This window comes from Micromys minutus (genome assembly GCF_963924665.1).
Source record: "Micromys minutus genome assembly, chromosome: 28".
NCBI classification, from domain to species: Eukaryota; Metazoa; Chordata; class Mammalia; order Rodentia; family Muridae; genus Micromys; species Micromys minutus.
In genome coordinates, this window is record NC_137963.1 from 35,900,356 (window position 1) to 35,921,499 (window position 21,144).

Below are 21,144 nucleotides of genomic sequence, written 5' to 3' on the forward strand. Positions count from 1 at the left end.
TGTGGGCTGTGAATGGGGTAAAATTTGGCTCAAATACACTCTGGCATCCTGGACAGTTATTTTATGACTTATGTCTCTTCCACAATTTGGGAGCCTCTGTTCTACATAAAATGCCATCTCTGTCCAAATTTCTCATCATCAGAGATCGAGGAGGCCTGTAGGTCTCACTTAGTCAACAGGCCACAGATGCTTAGGAACTCAAGGGGCTCCTCCTGCTTCGAAGCCCTCAGCTTTCACCTCATAACACACGGTGTTTGTTTCTCTTAGTGACGGTCCGGATGAATCTCCGGTTGTGACTGGTCTCCTACACCAACGTCCCAACCCACTGAATAAAGTGCATGCTCCAAGGCCTAAACAATGTGGCTCTTTGCAGGCCTTTGTCACCATGCCAGGAACCTCCGCACAGCAGTCAGAGAAGCCACTAAAGGGGTGGCTGGGGGAGGGGCACTACAGGTGCAACTGTCTCAGAAGGAAATGGTCCCTTAGTCTCCCCACCCAGACCTAGCTCCCTCCTCGAGGCTCACTCACACCACATTTCCGTTCTCAACACCCTCCACAGAGAGGGAAAGAGCAAGGCAGTACCTAGAACTGTGAAGTGGAAACTTCTAGTTCATTGGAAAGTTAGTTATGCCAGACGATGTTACTCTGGGGCACACAGGTGAAAGGACGCCTGGCTCAAGCAAACACGTGGAAGACTGTTCTGAAGCAGACATGCGGGAAAGGATGTTGGATATAGCAGCCACGTGGCAGGACCCGAGATGAAGGAGTATGAATGTGACCCTCAGACAGTGGGAGATGAACGCTGAGACTTGGTTTCTCCGCCTCCTTATTCTTCACTGATGACACTCATGTATTGGTTCTCAACTTGAGAGAAACTTCCCCAAGACCTGCTCATGAGGTTCCGGTGGCAGCTTGCCACTTTTGAGCCTCACCTTAGGCTGGCTGGCGAGCCTAGTGGTTTCTTCAAGGTTGAAATACAACTGCCTGGTGTCTGCCTGCTGAAAGGACTGAACTGTAGCGACCGGTCCGTGGCTGGTGTCTGCGAGAGGACCGGTTTGCGGCTGCTGGGTCGTATTTGGTGTTTGCTACAGGACTGAACTGCTGCCAAAGAAGATTGAACTCACCCACAACAAACTATTGCTGAGCAGGTCCCCTTTCCCCCATAGCCTAATAACTTCTCTTCTACTGTCTCTGCTGGGTGTTGGTTAAGCCCTTATTAAAAGCAGGTTGAAAAAAACGCATGCCTACAGTTCTGCCACATGGAGGGCCTGGCTGCCTTTCTTACGCCCCTCTCCTCCTCCCGGCCTTCAGTGGGGATGGCCTGTGAGGAACTCTCGCCCCTGGCCCAGGGCTCTCACTGCTGCCCTGTTTCTCTAAGGTTTTTCTCTAAGTCTCTTAAGTTTGTCCCTTTCCAGCTGCAGAGACGGAGCATCTCCATCCTCTACCGGAATCACTACATTCTCCTATAAGCAGAGGTAGAAACAAGGCAGGTACCCAAACCTAAGGCCTTCATCCTGTGCCGATCCCTGGGCTGTGAGTGCCATATGGGACTGGAGGGGCCATGATACCTAGGCCAGGCTATTGATGGGGCTTCCACCTCCCCTCCCCGTACCCCTTCTGTCTCTTTTTCTTCGAGCACTCTGGGCAAGGCAGGCTGCTCCTTTAAAACATTTTAAAGCTCTATTGTATGTATATGGGTGTTTTGCCTGCATGTATGCCTGTATGTGAGCATATGCACCACACTGAGTGCCTGGTACCTGTATTGGCCACAAGAAGCAGCACTGGTCCCCTGGGGCTAGAGTTACTGACATTTGTGGGTGCTGGGAATTGAACCTGGTTCTCTAGAACACTCGGTGCTCTTAACCGCTGAGCCACCTCTGAGGTCTCAGCAGGCTTCTTAACTCTTTCTCCCCATCTGGATCCTTTTACCTAGAGATCTGGATTGTTCAGCTCTACCCACCCAGCACTCTTCCCCGAGTAAATCCATTCATCCTGTAAGACCACATCTTACAGGTCATACTTTGGGGAGACTTCCCTGATGTCCTCATACAGATGAAAATATCCTCTTTATCTCTCAGAATGTGTGCATGTGTGTATGTGTGTGTGTGTGTGTGTGTGTGTGTGTGTTTGTGTGTGTGTGTGTTTGTGTGTGTGTGTATGTGTGTGTGTATGTGTGTGTGTTTGTGTGTGTGTGTATGTGTGTGTGGGTGTTTAGGGCACTGCACTTTAGTTTTTCTTGAGGTTTTGCCTTGTAGTCTAAGCTGGTTTGAAACTAGTAACTCTCCTGTCCCCATTCTGAGTGATAAGCTACAAGCATGCACTACCATGCCTGGCTCCTATTTTTCTTCAGAACCCTGTTTGCCTTTTATCATCACCAAAGGATTCTTTTGGACGAATCATTAGTGTTAGCATCCCCCAGGGGAACCAGGCCTCCCTGTCCATCATTTTATAACCAGAACATCGTACAGTCAAAGTGAAGGAACAAATGGAGACATTTGAAAAGCCTGCCACAGGCAGATGAGCCTTTTCTACCACAAACTTCACAACTATTTCTGTCTACCCATCTTTGCTTAGCGGACTCAACTCTCCCACATCGAATTACAGTTATTGCTTTCCCTACCCCTGATGGCTCAACAACCCTAGCCTCCAAAGGTGGGTGGCCTCGACCTGGACCCCAGCAGGTCCTTGGTGAAATGAACTTGCAGGTGAATTCTGTCCCCTAACAGAGTGAACCAACCAGAATGAAGCCACCCGAGGGCTTACTGGTGACACTGAGCGCTAGGACCTATAAAGGATGTCATGTTAGAATCCAGCTGCTGCTCAGGTACCAATGCCTTCAGCGGTCTTTTCTTGCTGTCTAGAACAAGGCTCTGGCGTGGGCATTGTGAGTCCCTAGCTGACAGCCTATCTGGTGCCAGAATCTCTCCCCTGGGATGCGGCTTACATCACACATCTTGTTCCCTACCACCTTCTCTGATCCTGCCTGGAAATCAGAAACCATCAGGCTTGTGCTGCAAAACTCCATTCTCTCAGAGAGTTATGAGAAAGGACCCGCACTTCTGACACGTGGACCCTGATTTCCTCCCTTCAGACCCCCACCGAACTGTACCTGTCTGTCCATGACGTCAGTAAGTGCTCTAATAAACTCCACACCCCCCACCTTGTCTATGTCCCTCTCATACCCACTGTGAAACTTTGTCCTTTATCCACACACTGTGCGAGGCCGGCGGGGGCAGCGGGAGACACTGCTGCATTTACTGACCACAAACAGCGTGCGATACACCCTATTCTTATCCCTCCTGTTACAGATGGAGAAACTGAGGTTTGGAGAGAGTAAGGAGCCACCCAAGGTCACCAACTGATAACTTGTGGAGCCTGGAACCAGACCAGCTAGCTCTGCCAGACTTGCACACTCTGCAGGCCACAGAGCCCTGTAGATCACACTTTGGCATCAAATGCATTGCCTAGGGGCATCTAAAGCCCAAAGCCTGATGCTGTTGATCTGAGATAGGACCCTGCATCCCTAACCAGCTCAGGGTAATACTCATGCAACTGGCTCAGAGACCGCCACAGTCCAAGGAGCAAGTCTATGAAAACCATAAGGCTTGTAAGGCTGAGAATGATCCTGCCTGTGATCTCAGAGACCAGCAAGAGTTCAGCAGTGCTGGAGCCAGAAGCCCAGAGTGATGGGAGAGGAGAGGGTTTGGCTGTAGTCCAGGCAGTGTAGAGCTCATGCCTGTAATGGAAAACACAGAGGGGTTTGAAGAAGAGACACGACAGAACATGTGCTTTGGACAAGCCTCTTGGATTGAACAGAAATGAACCAGAGGTCAGAGAGAGGGGACACTTGACTGTCAGAGAGACATGACCCCAAGGGTGGCAAGGAGGGGGAGGACAGTGATGGCAGCGGATGCCACACAGGCAGAATTCATGTCTTTCAAACACAGCCATCATCCAGCGCTCCAGTTGTCTCGAAGCAGACCCGTGTTGGCAGCAGGTGTGCACTCCTATCCCAACAGTCTTAACATAGCCAGGCGCCCTTAGAAACACATCCAGTAATCACTCTTTCCCATCCAGCCGCATGGCTCCAACCCAACCAGCCTTCCCCTCCCTTAGCAGATAAAAGTGTCTGCCTACACAGAGTGAACAGGACTTGGCCAGGCCTAGACCCGAACAACTAGACCAAGAAGCCATTGCTGGGCATCCCAGAGTGGAGAAGATGAAGACGTTCGGTTGCAAATTTGATAGCAGCTTACATTCGCAAATATTAAACCAGCAAAACCAATTGTGTTTTTTAATCGGGAAACTTGAATCTCAGGAGGGGTCAGGAGACTCTGAAACAGAGCCATGAGCTAGAGTCGGCTTAACCTGAAGTAAAATTAGAAATTTTGTCACATGGAAAAACTGTGCAGGGAGAAATGACTCCTTTTTCCCAGTGCTTTCTGCAGGGGAGTGAGTAATTTGGCATTTTGACTCGGCAGCCAGAGCGGCTAAAGTCTCTGTTTGGTAACAAATATACACAGTTGTTCGGCAGATTTGAGCCTTGCTCATGAATGGACCGTCAGTGAGAGAGGTCATGCCTGGAACCAGACAGCAGGGCTGGGCCCTGCTCAGTCACGTGGATGCCCTCATTTGTCACAAAGTTGGGCCAGACTGAACACAGACCTGCTAACATGTTCTTGCTGATGGTGGTGCAGAACTCACCTGGTCTGACCTCTTCCTTTCCCACATTGGGAAACGGAGACCCAGGGAGCCTGGGCAGAGAAGAACAAGAGAATGCCAGCGCAGGCTCTGGCTGATCTCGGCCACAGCCCTTCTCCTGGTCATAGCTGCCTCCTGACCATGGTGAGCTTGGTGGGGGGGTGTGGGGATTCCCTGGTTGGCAATAACCTGGGGCAAAGTTGCATGAAGGACTCCTTCAACAAGAGTAGGTAGCCCAGCTTCAGCCCACAGGCCAGGTTCAATGCCAAGTGCTTTGCTATCTTAGCTCTGATCTCATGCTTTCAGAACATGAGGTAGGACTCCCCAAGGATTCAGAGCAAAGTCTGAAAGACCAGGCCAGAGCAGCACTTAGTAGGTCCACAGAGAAAGTAGGAATGATTGTATTTATCTATCAATCGCCACAAACTCAGCAAAGACTTAGCTGGAGGTTAGAGAGCCAACAGGTCTTGTAATAAGAATCAAGGTAGCCAAGATGGATTTTTTTCTAGAAGCTTCCAGGGGAAAATTTATGCCCTTGACAGTCCAACCCCTTCAGGCTGCCCGCATTCTTTCCTTGGCTTATGACTCATTCCTCACCTCCCAGACCTAAGAGGAAGGCTACTCAAGTCGCCTCCACTTCCACGATCCCAGCCCCCCTTCTACCTCCCACCCACTCAAGGACCTTGTGGATGTACTCTGTCCAACCAGTAATCCAGGGTGTGTCCCTTCACCTGTAACCTTAATTCTTTGCCACCTTGCCTGATCCAGGACTAAGGTTGGATATGGACTCCTTTAGAAGACCTGTTCTGCCGATTATTGATTATTGTGGGAAAGAGTTTAGTCAGGGCCAACATAAACAGAAGCAACAATAATTAACAAGTTCTACCATGAGATCATTAAGATGTAGATTCTGACTGACTGGGTTCCAAATGGGGCCAGAGACTCTGCCTTTCTATGTCCCATGGTGGTACTGGTTCACAGACCACAACAGAACAGAAAAATGCCAGAGACTCTGAGGAACACCAGGGTAGAGACTGGAGACACAGCAGACCTGGGTGACCCTGTTGAGCTGAGACACAACTCTCTTCCACCATAGGGCTATTGAGAGTTGGGTGTGTTACACACACACATACACACACACACACACACACACACACACACACGCACATGTGCACTCTAATTCACAATGTAGTTATGTGTACACTATACATACCTAAAAGCCAAACACACACGGACACTAACTATATAGAAGCTTATATATACATACAAGTATATATGAAACACAGATGCACAGACACTTAATATGCATATAATTTCTATATTATAAAGTTGCATATATCCATAGTTGATAAATGTAAACTGCACAGATGTCATATGTACTTATAGTTGATAAATATGAACCATGCACATTTCTGTAACCAGAGTATGTATTTAAACCATAGAAATCCATCAACCTCCCCCCCACCCCCCGCAAGGCTCACAAGAAGAGGCAGAAAGACTGTGAGAGCCAGAGATAGCCCATGAGTCTGAGGAAGCCGTGCCTCCCAGACACTGAAGGACTGATGCAGAAATGAACTCAGAGGCCGTGGCAGCACACACATGACCTATAGAGACTCAAACCGGACAAACTGCCAGCACTGAGAAGGGGCAGTGAGCACGAGATGTCACTCCTAACCCAGAGGTAACTTACAATCCATACCTGCGGGTAAAGGGGAAGTTCGTTTTCTCCAGTGTCTCTGGGCATATCAGCCACAGGCCAGGTCAGGCCCCGTGCCCAGCTCGGCGACTGGCCAGTGCAAAACAAACTCTGCTGGGGACAGAAACAGAGGGCACTGACCACATCACAAGGTGCCAGATTGTAGATTGTTTGGTTTTTGTCTTGTTGGCTTTCTTTTTCTTTTGATTTTCACTTGTTTTGTTTTCTTTGGAGAGAGAGAAAAATATGAAGTTGGGGGGGGGAATGGAGTTGAGAGTCTGAAAGAAGTCAGTGGGAATGTAATTAAAACATAGCATATGACAAATTTTAATAAAATACATAGAGATCACCATATCCTTATCAATATCCAGGTCCATGTGAAGCTCTCTAAGACCCAGAGCACTAACCTAGAAGCCAGAAGGCCCTGTTGCAGATGTGGCTTTCTCTGTTTTTAATTTGCACCACGACCTCCAGTTAGCTGAGCTAGTCACTGTACTTTTCTGGGCTGGACAAAAGCCCAGAGACAAGCAGCTGCAAGCCTGTGTGAGTGAAGGTAGAGAAGCAGAGGGGTGTGGAGAAGCAGAGAGAGGTGGAGAAGCAGAGGGGTGTGGAGAAGCAGGGGGAGGTGGAGAAGCAGAGGGGTGTGGAGAAGCAGAGGGAGGTGGAGAAGCAGAGGAAGACAGAGAAGCAGGGGGAGGTGGAGAAGCAGAGGGAGGTGGAGAAGCAGAGGGGTGTGGAGAAGCAGAGGAAGGTAGAGAAGCAGAGGGTGCTGATGAAATGCCTACTCATCAGTGGATCTAGGCATCTCCCTTCCAACAGATGGGACGATTATCATTTCCCAGCCTGGGAAAGCGGACAGAGATTTCTCTTCAGGAAATCTCATCTTGTTTAGTCCAGGCTGGTCTCAGGATGTAACTGAGGATGGTCTTAGACTTCTATTGAGTGCAACCACCGTGTGGTTTGTGCTGACTGGGGACTGAACCAAGGGTTTTGTGCATGCTACACAAGCCCTCAAACACTTTGCTACACTTCTAACTAGCAAGCACACACTCTTCCTGACTTATCTATGTCATAAGCCCTGCTTTCAGCTCCTCACCACCTCCTACAACCAGAAAGAACGGCTGAGTAGCCTCCAGCACACAGGTGGAGGCTGTCCATATGTCCATATGTCATGTCATAGGACTTAAGAGGCTGAGCTTTCTCTGGAATCACCTCAGCCACAGGCTTTGGAACTTCATCCCTCAATGAACTCAAGTGCTCACTGTGGCCTGTGGGTGCTGTGGCCTATGCTAGGGAAATGGGTAAGTAAAAGAAGGTCCTCCAAGGAACAATAGCATGGCAGGAGGGGGTTAACGAGGCATTGAGCTTTGGCATCAGTGACAGGCTCCTGACTCATTTCTAATCCTGCCCCTACTTACAGATGAGAAAGACTGAAATTCGTCACTCAAGGGAAGCAGCAGAGCTAAGATTTGAACCCAGAACCCTGGAGACCAGAGACATGAACCATGCATCCTAAATCTCTTCCTGGGCACCAGTTCTGCCATCTGAACTGTAATCAAATATAGACTCTATCCGGGCCCTGAACTCCTGGTAAATTCTCCTGCCTCAGCTCTGCGAGTGCAGGGATCACAGGTGTGAGCTACCATGCCCTGCTTGGATTGGTTGTTATTAACACTGCTGCTCCTTGGCAGTGGTTCTTAAAACCCACTGGTGGCTGGACCTCGGCTTGGACGAAGGAGAACAACTGGACAGTGGTTCTTTTGGAATCTCTAGGGTGTCCCTAGGGAGCTGTGACCCACCCATTCACATTCTAGTGCTCTGGGGTAAAAAAAAAAACAACTTCTAGCATTTATCACGTGGTGCAGCAGAAATGATTGAACGCATAGAGAAGAGGAGCCCTGTCTCCATTTGGCTAAGGTGGGAGCAGGAGGGAGCATGCAGACCATGACAGAGCATGTGCAGACCATGACAGAGCATGTGCAGACCATGACAGAGCATGTGCAGACCCTGGCAGAGCATGTGCAGACTGTGACAGAAGCATGTGCAGACCCTGGCAGAGCATGTGCAGACCGTGACAGAAGCATGTGCAGACCGTGACAGAAGCATGTGCAGACCATGACAGAGCATGTGCAGACTGTGACAGAAGCATGTGCAGACCCTGGCAGAGCATGTGCAGACCCTGACAGAAGCATGTGCAGACCATGACAGAAGCATGTGCAGACCCTGACAGAAGCGTGTGCAGCCCCTGGCAGGAGCATGTGCAGATCCTGACAGAAGCATTGCAGACTGTGACAGAAGCATGTGCAGACTATGACAGAAGCATTGCAGACTGTGACAGAAGCATGTGCAGACCATGACAGAAGCATGTGCAGACCCTGACAGGAACATTACAGACCATGACAGAAGCATGTGCAGACTGTGACAGAAGCATGTGCAGACCCTGACAGAAGCATTGCAGACTGTGACAGAAGCATGTGCAGACCATGACAGAAGCATGTGCAGACCATGACAGAAGCATGTGCAGACCCTGACAGAAGCATGTCCAGACTATGACAGAAGCATGTGCAGACCATGACAGAAGCATGTGCAGACTGTGACAGAAGCATGTGCAGACCCTGGCAGGAACATTACAGACCATGACAGAAGCATGTGCAGACTGTGACAGAAGCATGTGCAGACCCTGACAGAAGCATTGCAGACTGTGACAGAAGCATGTGCAGACCATGACAGAAGCATGTGCAGACTGTGACAGGAGCATGTGCAGATCCTGACAGAAGCATGTGCAGACTATGACAGAAGCATGTGCAGACCCTGACAGAAGCATGTGCAGACCCTGACAGAAGCATGTGCAGACCATGACAGAAGCATGTGCAGACCCTGACAGAAGCGTGTGCAGCCCCTGGCAGGAGCATGTGCAGACCCTGACAGAAGCATGTGCAGACCATGACAGAAGCATGTGCAGACTATGACAGAAGCATGTGCAGACCATGACAGAAGTGTGTGCAGACCATGACAGAAGCGTGTGCAGCCCCTGGCAGGAGCAGGAGGGAGCACGCAGTCCCTGGCCCGTTTGCTGTTGCTGTGTCCTCGTTTAGGCTTGAGGCAGCAGCCCGGGTCGAAGGCGGGGTGGAGGCTTCTCCCTGCTATGGCCTGACTGTAAATTACCATCCCTGGCCGAAGACCACAACATAGTCTCCAGCCATTTGTTTAGAAATCTGTGGTCACTAATAATAGTAGTAGTCATCAAACAGAGATGACACTGTGGCCACCACAGTGGGATTTACAGTGAGCCAGCAGCAGGGGCTAGAGGCCTACAAGAGAGCGAGCTTAGTTGTGCTGTCTACACCGTGTGTTAGTTCAATCACAAAGACAATCAGGCAGTGTCTCAGGCTCCCGAGGAAACATCCAGATGATCATTAAAGGGTGAGAGCAAGCAACGAAATCCTCCCTAACGTGTGGGCCATTCACAGGAGAGTAACAATATTCTCTAACATGTGGGCCATTCACATGAAGGTAACAATATTCTCTAACATGTGGGCCTATTCACAGGAGGGTAACAATATTCTCTAACGTGTGGGCCATTCACAGGAGGGTGACAATATTCTCTACCATGTGGGCCTATTCACAGGAGGGTAACAATATTCTCTAACATGTGGGCCATTCACATGAAGGTAACAATATTCTCTACCATGTGGGCCTATTCACAGGAGGGTAACAATATTCTCTAACATGTGGGTCTATTCACATGAAGGTAACAATATTCTCTACCATGTGGGCCTATTCACAGGAGGGTAACAATATTCTCTACCATGTGGGCCTATTCACAGGAGGGTAACAATATTCTCTACCATGTGGGCCTATTCACAGGAGGGTGACAATATTCTCTAACATGTGGGCCTATTCACAGGAGGGTAACAATATTCTCTACCATGTGGGCCTATTCACATGAAGGTAACAATATTCTCTACCATGTGGGCCTATTCACAGGAGGGTAACAATATTCTCTACCATGTGGGCCTATTCACAGGAGGGTAACAATATTCTCTACCATGTGGGCCTATTCACAGGAGGGTGACAATATTCTCTAACATGTGGGCCTATTCACAGGAGGGTAACAATATTCTCTACCATGTGGGCCTATTCACAGGAGGGTAACAATATTCTCTACCATGTGGGCCTATTCACATGAAGGTAACAATATTCTCTACCATGTGGGCCTATTTACAGGAGGGTGACAATATTCTCTAACATGTGGGTCTATTCACATGAAGGTAACAATATTCTCTACCATGTGGGCCTATTCACAGGAGGGTAACAATATTCTCTACCATGTGGGCCTATTCACATGAAGGTAACAATATTCTCTACCATGTGGGCCTATTCACAGGAAGGTAACAATATTCTCTACCATGTGGGCCATTCACATGAGAGTAACAATATTCTCTAACATGTGGGCCCATTCACAGGAGGGTGACAGTAGTGACAGAGGGCCCCTACATGTGAGCAGGCTTTCCTTCTTGCTGAGTCACAGTCACAAGAGAGCACGTGATCTTTATTTAACCAAAAGATTCTGCAGGGCGGCCTTGAATCCCAGCACTTGGATACAGAGGCAGGGAGACTTCTGAGAGTTCAAGGCCAACTTGGTCCATAAAGTGAGTCCAGGACACCTAGGGCTTTGTTATACAGAAAAACTCTGTCTTGAAAAACCAAAGTCAAACAAACACAAAACAAAAATAGTTTTGACTTATTTTTTTTTCAGTTTTTGTTTGTCTGTTTTTGTTTTTGTGTTTTGTCATGGCTCCAGGCATTTGTAATGGCTTTGTATCACTTTCATTACCTTTTCTGGTATTTAAAAAAAAGTCTTCTCTCCTAAAGGCTGACTACCGAACACTGTAGTATGTCAGTTCCAGTGCTGGAGAGGTGGGAACAGAAGAATCCTTAGGACATCCTGGCCAGTTAGCATAGCCGACTTGGTGACTTCCAGGCCAGTGAGAGACCTTGTCTGTCTCAAACAAAGCAAATACAAAAGACATAGATGGCACCTGGGGTTGACACCCAAGGTTGTCCTTTGGTCTCCATATGTCTCTCTCTCTCTCTCTCTCTCTCTCTCTCTCTCTCTCTCTGTGTGTGTGTGTGTGTGTGTGTGTGTGTGCGCGCGTGCATGCAAGCTTTTAGTGTAGTAGTGCACAAGCTTTCTGTCAGCCTATGTGGACACTCAGAACAAACCATTGGCACACAAGCCACCTGCCATAATCAAGTCTCCACTACTGGCTTGTGGGTCTCTCTTAGGAGGGACAGTGAATCTGCCACTCTAACTACCCCACCTCCACTCCAGCGAGCCCTAAAAGAACAGGACAGCCCAATTATGGGGAGGAGACAGATATCTTTACAAGCAGCCATGACAAAAGGGCAGGTCATCTTGAGGACATTGTCAGGAGATCCTTTGGGGAGGAAGCTAGTTTAAAGAGAATATAGTCGAAAGACTTTTCAGCTGGACTTTCTTTGAGACCCTCATCAATAGAAAGGTCAATTCTCACAGATGTTACCAGCAAGTCAGACTACAACCAAGCTTCCCAAATTCAGAAAGGTGCTCCCTAAATCCTAAAGCTGGAGTCCTGGTCACTTAAGAATAGCCTTTTCAGAGCAGTTTTTTTCCTTTTTTGTCCCCATGTCACCATGAATAGGGCATTAGTATGGGTTGAGTTGAGTTTGTTGGGTTGGGTTGAGATGAGTTGCTCTGTGTTGGGTTGTATTGAGTTGAATACAGTTGTGTTGGCTTGAGCTACATTGAGTTAGGTTGGATCGCACTTAGTTAGATTGATTACATTAAATTGAGCTTAAAGACTTGAACTAAATCTGATTGGATTGGGTTGGACTGAATTGGGTTGAATTGAGTTTGGTTGGATTGGTTCCAGGTTGCGATGAGCTGAGACTAGCTGTGCTATGCTGGTTCAGTTGGACTAAAGAATTGGTTAGGTTTGTTGGGTGAAGTTGGGTTGGGTTGGGTTGGGTTGAGTAGAACTGGGTAAGTTCTGATGGAGAAGTCATGTGTGCACTCACTGAATCCCACTGGCCCCGTTATCCTCTCATCATATGTTGCTCAGGAATAGGTCTGGGCCTTCTTATAGGTTCCACTCCTACCCTATACTGCTTCTTCTTTCGTTAATGAGGTGGTCGGGTAGTGAACCCGACTCCTCTGAAGAAAAACCTCTGATACCATCTCAGATTTTGGGGCTCTGTGAACAGCAGCAGTTCCCACTCCTCAACCATGAGCTCATGACTACAAAGCCCTGTGTTTATACATTCTCAGCTACTGATGTCTCTCACTGAATTGTGTAGGATTGACTACCTTTGTCCACCCTCACTTACCCACACCAGTGTACTCTAGGAGTCCAACCATTTCCTTAGGCAATGATCTAACAACAAGCCTACTAAAGAACTCATGGCTTGGACCATTGACATGGCTCGGGTAAAGGTGCTTGTTCCCAAGCCTCATAGCTTGAGTTCCATCCCTAGGACTCACATGATGGAAGAAGAACCAAGAAGGAAGCTGTCTTCTGACCTCCACCAATGCTCAGTGGCATGTGTGCATGCACACACAATGAATAAATAAGTAATCCATTAATAGTGATTTATTTAAAAAAAAAAAAAAAAAAGAGTCCATGTCTTAGTGAATAAACCAGGGTGAGTTCCTTCACCTGGCTTTAAAGCAGCAATCGTCAAAGTGATATGGGTTTAAACACACACACACACACACACACACACACACACACACTGGCAGCACACATGTTTTTGAATGAAAGTAAAGACTAGTATAAAAATTAAAGAATTAAATTTATGTTAAATTAACTGTATAAAAAAACAACACAATGGGGCAGCAACCCACACTCCGTGACTTAGGAATCCTGGCTCCCACACAAAATAAAACCAACTTCAGGTTACACCTTCATCTTTGATCCATTTCAAATGGACTGGGTGGTAGTCATCAAAGTCAAACTCAGAAATTTAACCAGAATGGGAAAGAGGACTGTCCACCCTTGACTACAGTAGCCATCAGAAATAAGAGCATAGATGAGTCAGCAAGTAAATGGTTGCCTAACTCATACAACCAAAAATGGTCGCCTAACTCATACAACCAAAAATGGTCGCCTAACTCATACAACCAAAAATGACAAGGGGCAGGCTGACTTGAGTTCCAATCCCAGACTGCCTGGTTACAAAGTTACAGAAAGAGCTGCAAGTCCCTTAGAGTTTCCTGATTACTCAGCCATGTTACAGTTGTCAAGGCTGTGGAGGTTTGATGTGGCTTACATACATGGCGGATATGGTAAGATATTTTACTAGACGAAAAGTCGGATAGACGTCTCTGCTCCTGCCCTGGCTTATTAAAAAGCCCCACTTTCGTATCCACTTGTGCCAGGCTCTGTGTTAGATTCTGGGGCTCAGGGTTGGACAAAGGCCAGGCCTGTCTCGTGGCTGGTCTGAGTTTCCTGTCACTGAGAGGCACCCAAGTTGCTTGGGTGGAGAGGGGCCACTCCAGGGCAGAATCCTCAGGGAAGATGGGATTGCCAGCCAACGTGGAACAGAAACATGATCAAAAGGAGATTGTCAGGGCAAAGAGAAAGATGTTGGCATCGAACATCTCCTTCAGAAACCTGTAGCTGTGTTTGTTGAGGAGGTGGGGCCCTCAAGCAAGAAGCAAAATCGCATCTTAGATACAGTGAGGGCAAGTAAACGGGAGAATGGCGTGGTTAAGTTTCTGTCCAAGAGATCCATCTCCACTTACAAGGACCGTCCACCTCATCTGTCCTCACGTGGGTGAGTCCACCCTGTGTCACTTAGCCACTCCACAGAGAGGTTCTGCACCATGTCACTCCCTCACACCATAGCTGGGTATCAGACCACGTCACTCCCTCATACCCCGGCAAGTTTCTGCTCCACATCACTCAGGTGGCTACAAAGAAAATAGAGAGGAGGAAGTACCGCTGATGTGTGAAACCCCTGCATGTGTTGCTGGGGGAACCTCAAAGGGTGAAGCTGCCAGGGAGAACAGTTTGGGAGGAATCACAGTCTTTGAGGTAGTGTCTGGCTGTGCTGCTGGGTTTCCCTTACCAGCTGATGCCTCAGACCCACACGGAAGCCAGGGCAGCAAGGCATATCACTGATCTTCGTGCTGGGAAGCTGAGGCAGGAGGATCACTGGGGCTTGCTGGCCAGCAAGTCTAGCCTAAACCCGGAGCTCCAGGTTCAGTAAAAGATCCCCATGTCCATATTTCAACATAGTTCCACATCAGTTTTCGACAGTCAGTTAAGTTATAAAAATGATCATAAACATACAAAATATTGGTTGACTATTGTGTTCGTGAGTAAAGTGTCTGCCACAGAAATTTGAGAACCTGAGTCATAGCCCTAACATTTGTGTTAAAAACTGACCACGGTGTGGGCTTATAACACCGTTACTGGGCAGGTAGAGGAAGGAAGATCGTAGGACTAGCTGGACGGGCTGTCTACACTAAGGGGAGAGACCTTGTCTCATGATACAAGGTGATGGTGTACACACATATACACACTCACACTCACACACTGACAGAAAGGAAAACACACACATATATGTATGAGTAGGGAAAATATGAATAAAGGTTTCATTAAGAGTCTAACAGGCGCCTTTTAGAAATGTTGATCATACGCAGTGATGACGCCGATGGTGGCCAGGATGAAGATGGGGACTCTCACTTCCTGATGCCCACAACACAGAAAGGCATGCCAGCAGTGCCTGCTGATGTGGAGAATATTCTCCCCCTGGGACTCTGCACCACATCTAGGTAGGAAACTAAAGGAAGTGCCTGCTACAAGCGTGTCCTGAGCTGCACACGAGAACAGTTATACCCCGCTGTCAGATTCCACAGGTACATGACAGCCCACGCACTGTTGGAGAAAAATGGAGAAACCACAGTAGGTATAGTCATAGAGGGACTATTATACCACAGAGAAAATAAACTATTTGCCTCACACATGAATCTCAAAACCTTAACATTCAGAGAAAACTAGAAACTGAAAATGCATCCTTCATTAAAAAGGAAAAAAAAAAAAAGGGCTTAAAGACAAGAAAGACAGAACCCAGGGATTTAGGAATGAGTGTTTCAGTTGTCTTCTCCTTTTAATGATCAGAATTGACAACTATTAAAGTCTAGGTGACAATCACCCCCGAGAGACAGGGAACCCTACCCTTAACCAGGGAGGTGTTCAGCTTCCTGTTCTGTTTCTGCGGGGCTGGACTTTGAAGGCACACTCTTCTGAGTCGAGGTGTTCCCTCAGGAGAAAGGAAAAGAAGCAGATGACTCGCACACAGCAGCACTCTATTAACAGGCACAACAGCCCCTGTTCCGGCAACTGCGCTCACCCTCCGAAACAGCGGCCATTCCAACCCAGCTATTTCAGTGGGAGAGGGGCCCCCGGTGCCTGCCTAGCTCTGACCATTCAGACACAAGGGCCCAAGATGGCTGATGCAGGAGGGGGCAGCGAGCAACCTCAGAATTTTCCTTCTACCTATGAACTCAGAGCCCCCTGGTGGAGATCTGGGCCTGGCTCCTTCCTACCCCCAGTCAGCAGGAAGCCTGGATGAATGGGTGCTCAGTCTGTGCTCAACCAGACGTCCTTAAGTCCTTAAGGCTAGGAAAATGCGGAAAATGCCGTCTAATTTCTCACTGTCCAAAGCTAGAAGAAAATCCAGAGCCTAGCAAATCTTGCCATCCCATCTCATAGATGGGAAAACAGAGGCTCGGAAGGAGAATTTAGTCATCTCAGCTTACAGAAAAGAATGGGTCCATGATGAAACCTGGGTTTCCCAATCCTCAAAACTAGGTCACGGAGGGGCAACTAGGAAGCTTACAAAGATCTACTTTGTAATAAATCTGAAGATTACTGTGCGCCTCTGTTCCATCCCCACCGTAGAAACTTTGCCCTTGGTGGCATTCAGGGACAGCACAGACAATAGAACTGGAGACCTGGAGGAGCAGCCAGGACTCAGAACAGCCTTCCTGGGACAGCCGGTACATGATGGGGCTGCCCGCCTGTACGTGGCCATGAGCAGGCCCCGTGTCAGGCTTGTTGGGACCCACCTGAGGCTGGATGTCTGCAAAGTGCATTTCCTTTTGCTTTTCTAGGCAGCTTTGCTGAGGTCTTATGTGCAACCCATGATGATGGTAGTTAACTGAGATATCTGTATGACGCCACCGCCACCGCAGTCCCGTCTGGGATCATTCCTTACAAAGGCCCCATATGCCCATTTTAGTCACCCCTGCTTGTTTCCCTAGGCCAAAGCAATTAAGGACACCGTCCATCTCTGTGGCCTTTTCCTTTTTAGAGATCTTGTTTAAGTAGGCTCTGGTAACCTGCAGGTTTTCATCTGGCTGCCTTCCCTTACCACGTTGTAGCATGGATCTCTGCTTCCTCCCTTTTTATTGTTGAATAGTGTTTCACAGAACTGGTATATCACGATTTAGTTAGTTAGCAGTTGATGGACCAGCTTGTTTCTATACTTGGCCATTATGTTTAATGCTGTTATAGACGGTTACATAAAGGTTTTGAGTGGGCATGTGATTTTCTTTCACATATAGACATTAAAAGAATAGAATCAGTAGATGGTGGTGGAATCAATATTTAGTATTTAAGCTCTTGCTCTTTCTCTCTTCCCTTCTTCCCTCTCTGTCCCTTCTCCTTTCCCCTTCTGTTTCCCCGTGTTCATGGCCCGCCTTCTCTCCTGTCCTCTCTTCTCCTCTCCATTTCCTCCTCCTCCTCCTCCTCCTCCTCCTCCTCCTCCTCCTTCCTTCTCTCTCTCCATCTCTCTCTGCCTTTCCCTATCTCTACTACCCTCTCAACTCCCCTCTTCATGCCCTGAATAAACTCTATTCCATCCTTTTTTAAAATGTAGTATGTAAGCAGCTGCCTAACTACTGGAGAAGTGAAACAAACTTAAGCATCTAGTTTGGTGGTCAAGAGCAAAAATTCTTCAGGTTGTATTTCCACCATGACAGCCATGTGCTCATGGACAGATGACCTTGCCTCAGTATCGTTGTCTGCGAAGCTGCATCTATGGGGCTGCAGTGAACGTTGCTGACTCGTATGAAGTGATTAAGTCTTGGGGGCTCGTTGAAATCTAGTCTAGCTAAGTAGCCCAGGCCAGCCTTGAACTTACAATCCTCTTGCCTTACCGTCCCAAACACTGGAATTACAGACATGTGCCACCATGCTCAGCATGGCCTTTTGTCCCCTTCCTTCCTTCCTTTCCTCCTTACTTCCTATTTCCTAACAGCCAGTTGAACAATGGCCCTGTAGTTGAATGTTCCCCAGAGCCCACAGACCTGCAGGTTTCTATGGATCTACCTTGGAACAGCTGAGTGGTCTCAGGGTAAGTGCATCCTCCTTTTGTGCCTCCTCTCTTAGGAAGGAGATGACCCAAAGCACAGCAGGGTAAAAGAGTTTTGGAGGTGCCCTGGGCTCCTGTCACAAGGAGGACACTTCCATTACAGCATTCACCGGAAACTGGGGGACCTTAAAGTCATTCTGGAAAACTCTTTTGATTGATGACAGCAAAGTCTCTGGAGTAAGGGTACCTGATCAAATTCTACTCTAGACACTTAGAAATCTATGGCTTGGGCTCAGAATAGGGTATCGTTCCTGAAATGGGAACCCGTTCAGACCTCATTCGATGCAGGGTTGGGTGAGAGTTAGCCATGTAAACTGTGCACAAGGTCTATACAGCTCAGGGCTCCAGAATCCCTCTTCAGATCCCAAAGGGGCGTTGAATGTCATCAACTGCCCTCCACCGCTGACTTGGCAAAGCCCTATGTCATATGGGAAATTGCAAGGTTTCCACACTGGCCATCTATGGGAGAAGCCAGAACTCTGCTCCAACTGCCCTTTGATCTGCAAGAAACACCAGGCTGGACGCCCTGGCAGCAAACGCTATCACCACATCTGCGTCTTGCTCCCTTGCAGACCACAGACAGTGGTACCAGGCTTCTTCGAGTACCTAAGGAGTCAAACCAGACCACCAATCCCAGCCCAGCTGCTTGGGGAACTACATGATGCCTCTCAGCCTTCACTGTTTGCAACTGGGCTATATACTACTCCTCTAAGTCCAAAGGGGAGAGAGGCTGTTGCTCCAAAAGCCTGGTTCTGCCATGTGCATATGCAAAGGCTAAGCAAGGACAGGAACCTGCCGACTGGGTTTGAGTTCTGGCTTTCATAGTTGCCACTTCCTAAGCCTCCCAAACACTGCTTTCCAACACACTCATTCCTGCGAGGAGAAAGGCATCTTTCTGTCACTTGTCACCTTCATGCCCAGAAGCATGCAAAGGACATTATTTTCCATCTGTCCATTACAGCAACATTTCCGGGAACTCTGAGGGTCTACTTAATTCTTCTTTTCAGATAAGGAAACTGAGGCATGCAGCGTATAAAGCATTGCCCACAGTCACCTAACAGAGGCGTGGTTCACACTCAGGCAGCTCGACTTTAAGTCAGACCCTCTTTAACTCAGCAGCTTCTGAGTCCTGGTCAGGGGAAACTGAGGCCAGCAGAAGAGAAAGAAGAATCACGTTCTCAGGCTCAGTCCATCACCCACTGCACCTCTGTCCCGCAGGGATGGGGACCGCTCATGACCCTGGCTGAACCAAGCGCGCTAGTGACTATTCTGTTCTGTCGGGAACAACCAGAGCATCAAGGTATCTCTGCAGGTCTGCCGGAGACCTTATTTCCCATGGTCTGAGTGTACATGGGACTTGCTCAACCCACAGCCCAGTGCGCACGACCTCAGCGCGATTTGGGATACTGTCACCACTGGCAGTATGGTGTCACTGTACAGCTAAAACCTCTCTCTCTCCCCTCTCTGGGGATATGGGTCCAGCACAGATATTCTGTGTATCCTGGTTGAGGCAATCGCTTCAGCGTCCAGGAACCCGGGGGCCGGGAGGACCCGTAGCAAGCCCGCCCGTGCGCTTCGCCAAGCAAGTACTCCCTTTTATGTCCAGGAATGAGGCGCCACGGCACTCGGGCGCGCGCGAACGGCGGCTGTGGCTTACCTGTCGCGGCGCGCGTCTGCAGGACTGTGGAGAGCAGCGCGGAGATGATGGAGAGCAGCCACATCGGGCGCCCGCCCTGCGCGGTCCTCCTGCAAGAAGCGGTGGCAGAGAAGGTGAGGTGGCGGCCGGGCGGAGAGGCAAAGGCGCAGGGGGCGCGGGGCGCGGGTCCTACCTGTGTGTCATGGTGCAGCCTCCGGACCCCAGCTTCACTTCGCTCGCAGAACAAAGGCGGCGCTCCGCGGCGACCGCTGGATCCAGGCTGCCGCCCGCCCGCGCCTGAGTCACCCGCGCTCTGAAACCCGACTCCGCCGCGCCCTGCGCTCCCCCACGCGCGGTGCCCCACCTCACCGCCGCTGGTCCCCGCCGCGCCTCCCCACGCCCCCTTCTTCCCGCCACCCCAGGGCCTTATGTAACGCGCGAGGAAAGCCCCGCATGCGGACACAGAGCTCCACAACCCAAGGACGGCTGGGATCGCTGGAGTTTCCTTACAGGACAGACTAGGCTATTGAGATTCAGAGGGGAGTGGCAGTGTCCCAAAGCCACACAGCTGAAGTTGCTCCTGGTTGCTGTGCCACACCCAGCACACCAGCCAGGATCCCGCTTGCATGCCCAGAGTAGCACAGTGGGGACAGAAGTCATGCACAGAGCTAGGACTTTGAAGGCCTCGTGGAATGTGCTCTGAACAGTTTGGATTTCCAAAACCTTGATCAAGGGGCATAGCCTTAAGGAACTTGATCTAGCCTCTTCCCTCCTGCCCCCAAGTTAATGATGAAGGAACTCAAGTCTGGAGAAGGCAAGCAATTTATCAAGGTATCCAACCAGTGAGCTACACAAGAGAATCAACATTGGGGAAACGGCAAAGTCTCAGCATTGATCAGGACACGCCCCTTTGCAGGCCAGGAAGATAATGCTCAGAGTGGCCAGGAGTGGACAGTGCTCTCTGAGTGTCTAACCTGTTGTTGGCACGGTGCTGATCCTATCCTCAGACCACAAGGGCCAAGACAGGCAGGACCACTGATAGGCTTTTAAGGGACTGAGGTGCTGGGAGCCAGGAGGGCTCCAAGGGACTAACAAGGAAGATAGGGCATTCTAAAGACACTGCCCACTATGGTGGCGTTGACATTATGTCTGTGGATGTGAACTCCCTTTCTCCTTTTGCACCTTCTGTGATGGGCATAACACTTGTTACAAATTACTAACCATGGATTTCTCTATTATTTGCAAAATGCATCAATTGGATTTGTACCTGTCTACCTGGAGAGATTTGACTAAGAAAACTATAGCAACCAAGGCTGTTCTGTTTGATGGTTTGAGCCAGTGGCTATAAACTGGGCCTCTGTGTGGTCCACAGATAAGTTTGGTTGTTGATAGCCTCCAAATTAAAAAGTTAATAATAGCATCATTCTAGAATTATGAAATGTTTATTAAGATCTAAATTTTGTAGGGTGGAGCGATGGTTCAGAGGTTAAAAGTATGTAATGCTCTTGAAGAGATCCCAAGTCCCAGGCACCCACACAGAATAGTCACCTGCAACTCAGGTTCTGGGGACACCCTCCTCTAGCCTTTGTGGGCACTTCCACATGCATGTACATATAGACACACAGATATCCATGCATGCAAATTGGTAAACCTTTCTTTAAAACCCACATTTGTGTGTTGTTGAAAT

The 21,144-nt window shown here is 48.8% G+C and overlaps 1 protein-coding gene across 3 annotated transcripts in view; it reads right to left on the bottom strand.

The window, feature by feature from the left end:
• The window catches only part of COL15A1 (collagen type XV alpha 1 chain), a 104,787-nt gene extending 84,789 nt beyond the window's left edge, over nt 1-19,998 (bottom strand). For 2 of the 3 annotated variants that reach the window (XM_080940313.1, XM_080940312.1), the window contains exons 1-2: nt 19,651-19,997; nt 19,479-19,567 (exon numbers count right to left, since the gene is read on the bottom strand). In XM_080940313.1, the coding sequence (XP_080796439.1) occupies nt 19,479-19,567; nt 19,651-19,661 (100 nt within the window). In that variant the 5' untranslated portion in view covers nt 19,662-19,997. Of the gene's footprint in view, nt 1-19,478; nt 19,568-19,650 lie in introns of all 3 variants that reach the window. The other variant, XM_080940314.1, reaches the window with a different exon arrangement.
• Between the last annotated feature and the right edge of the window lie 1,146 nt (nt 19,999-21,144).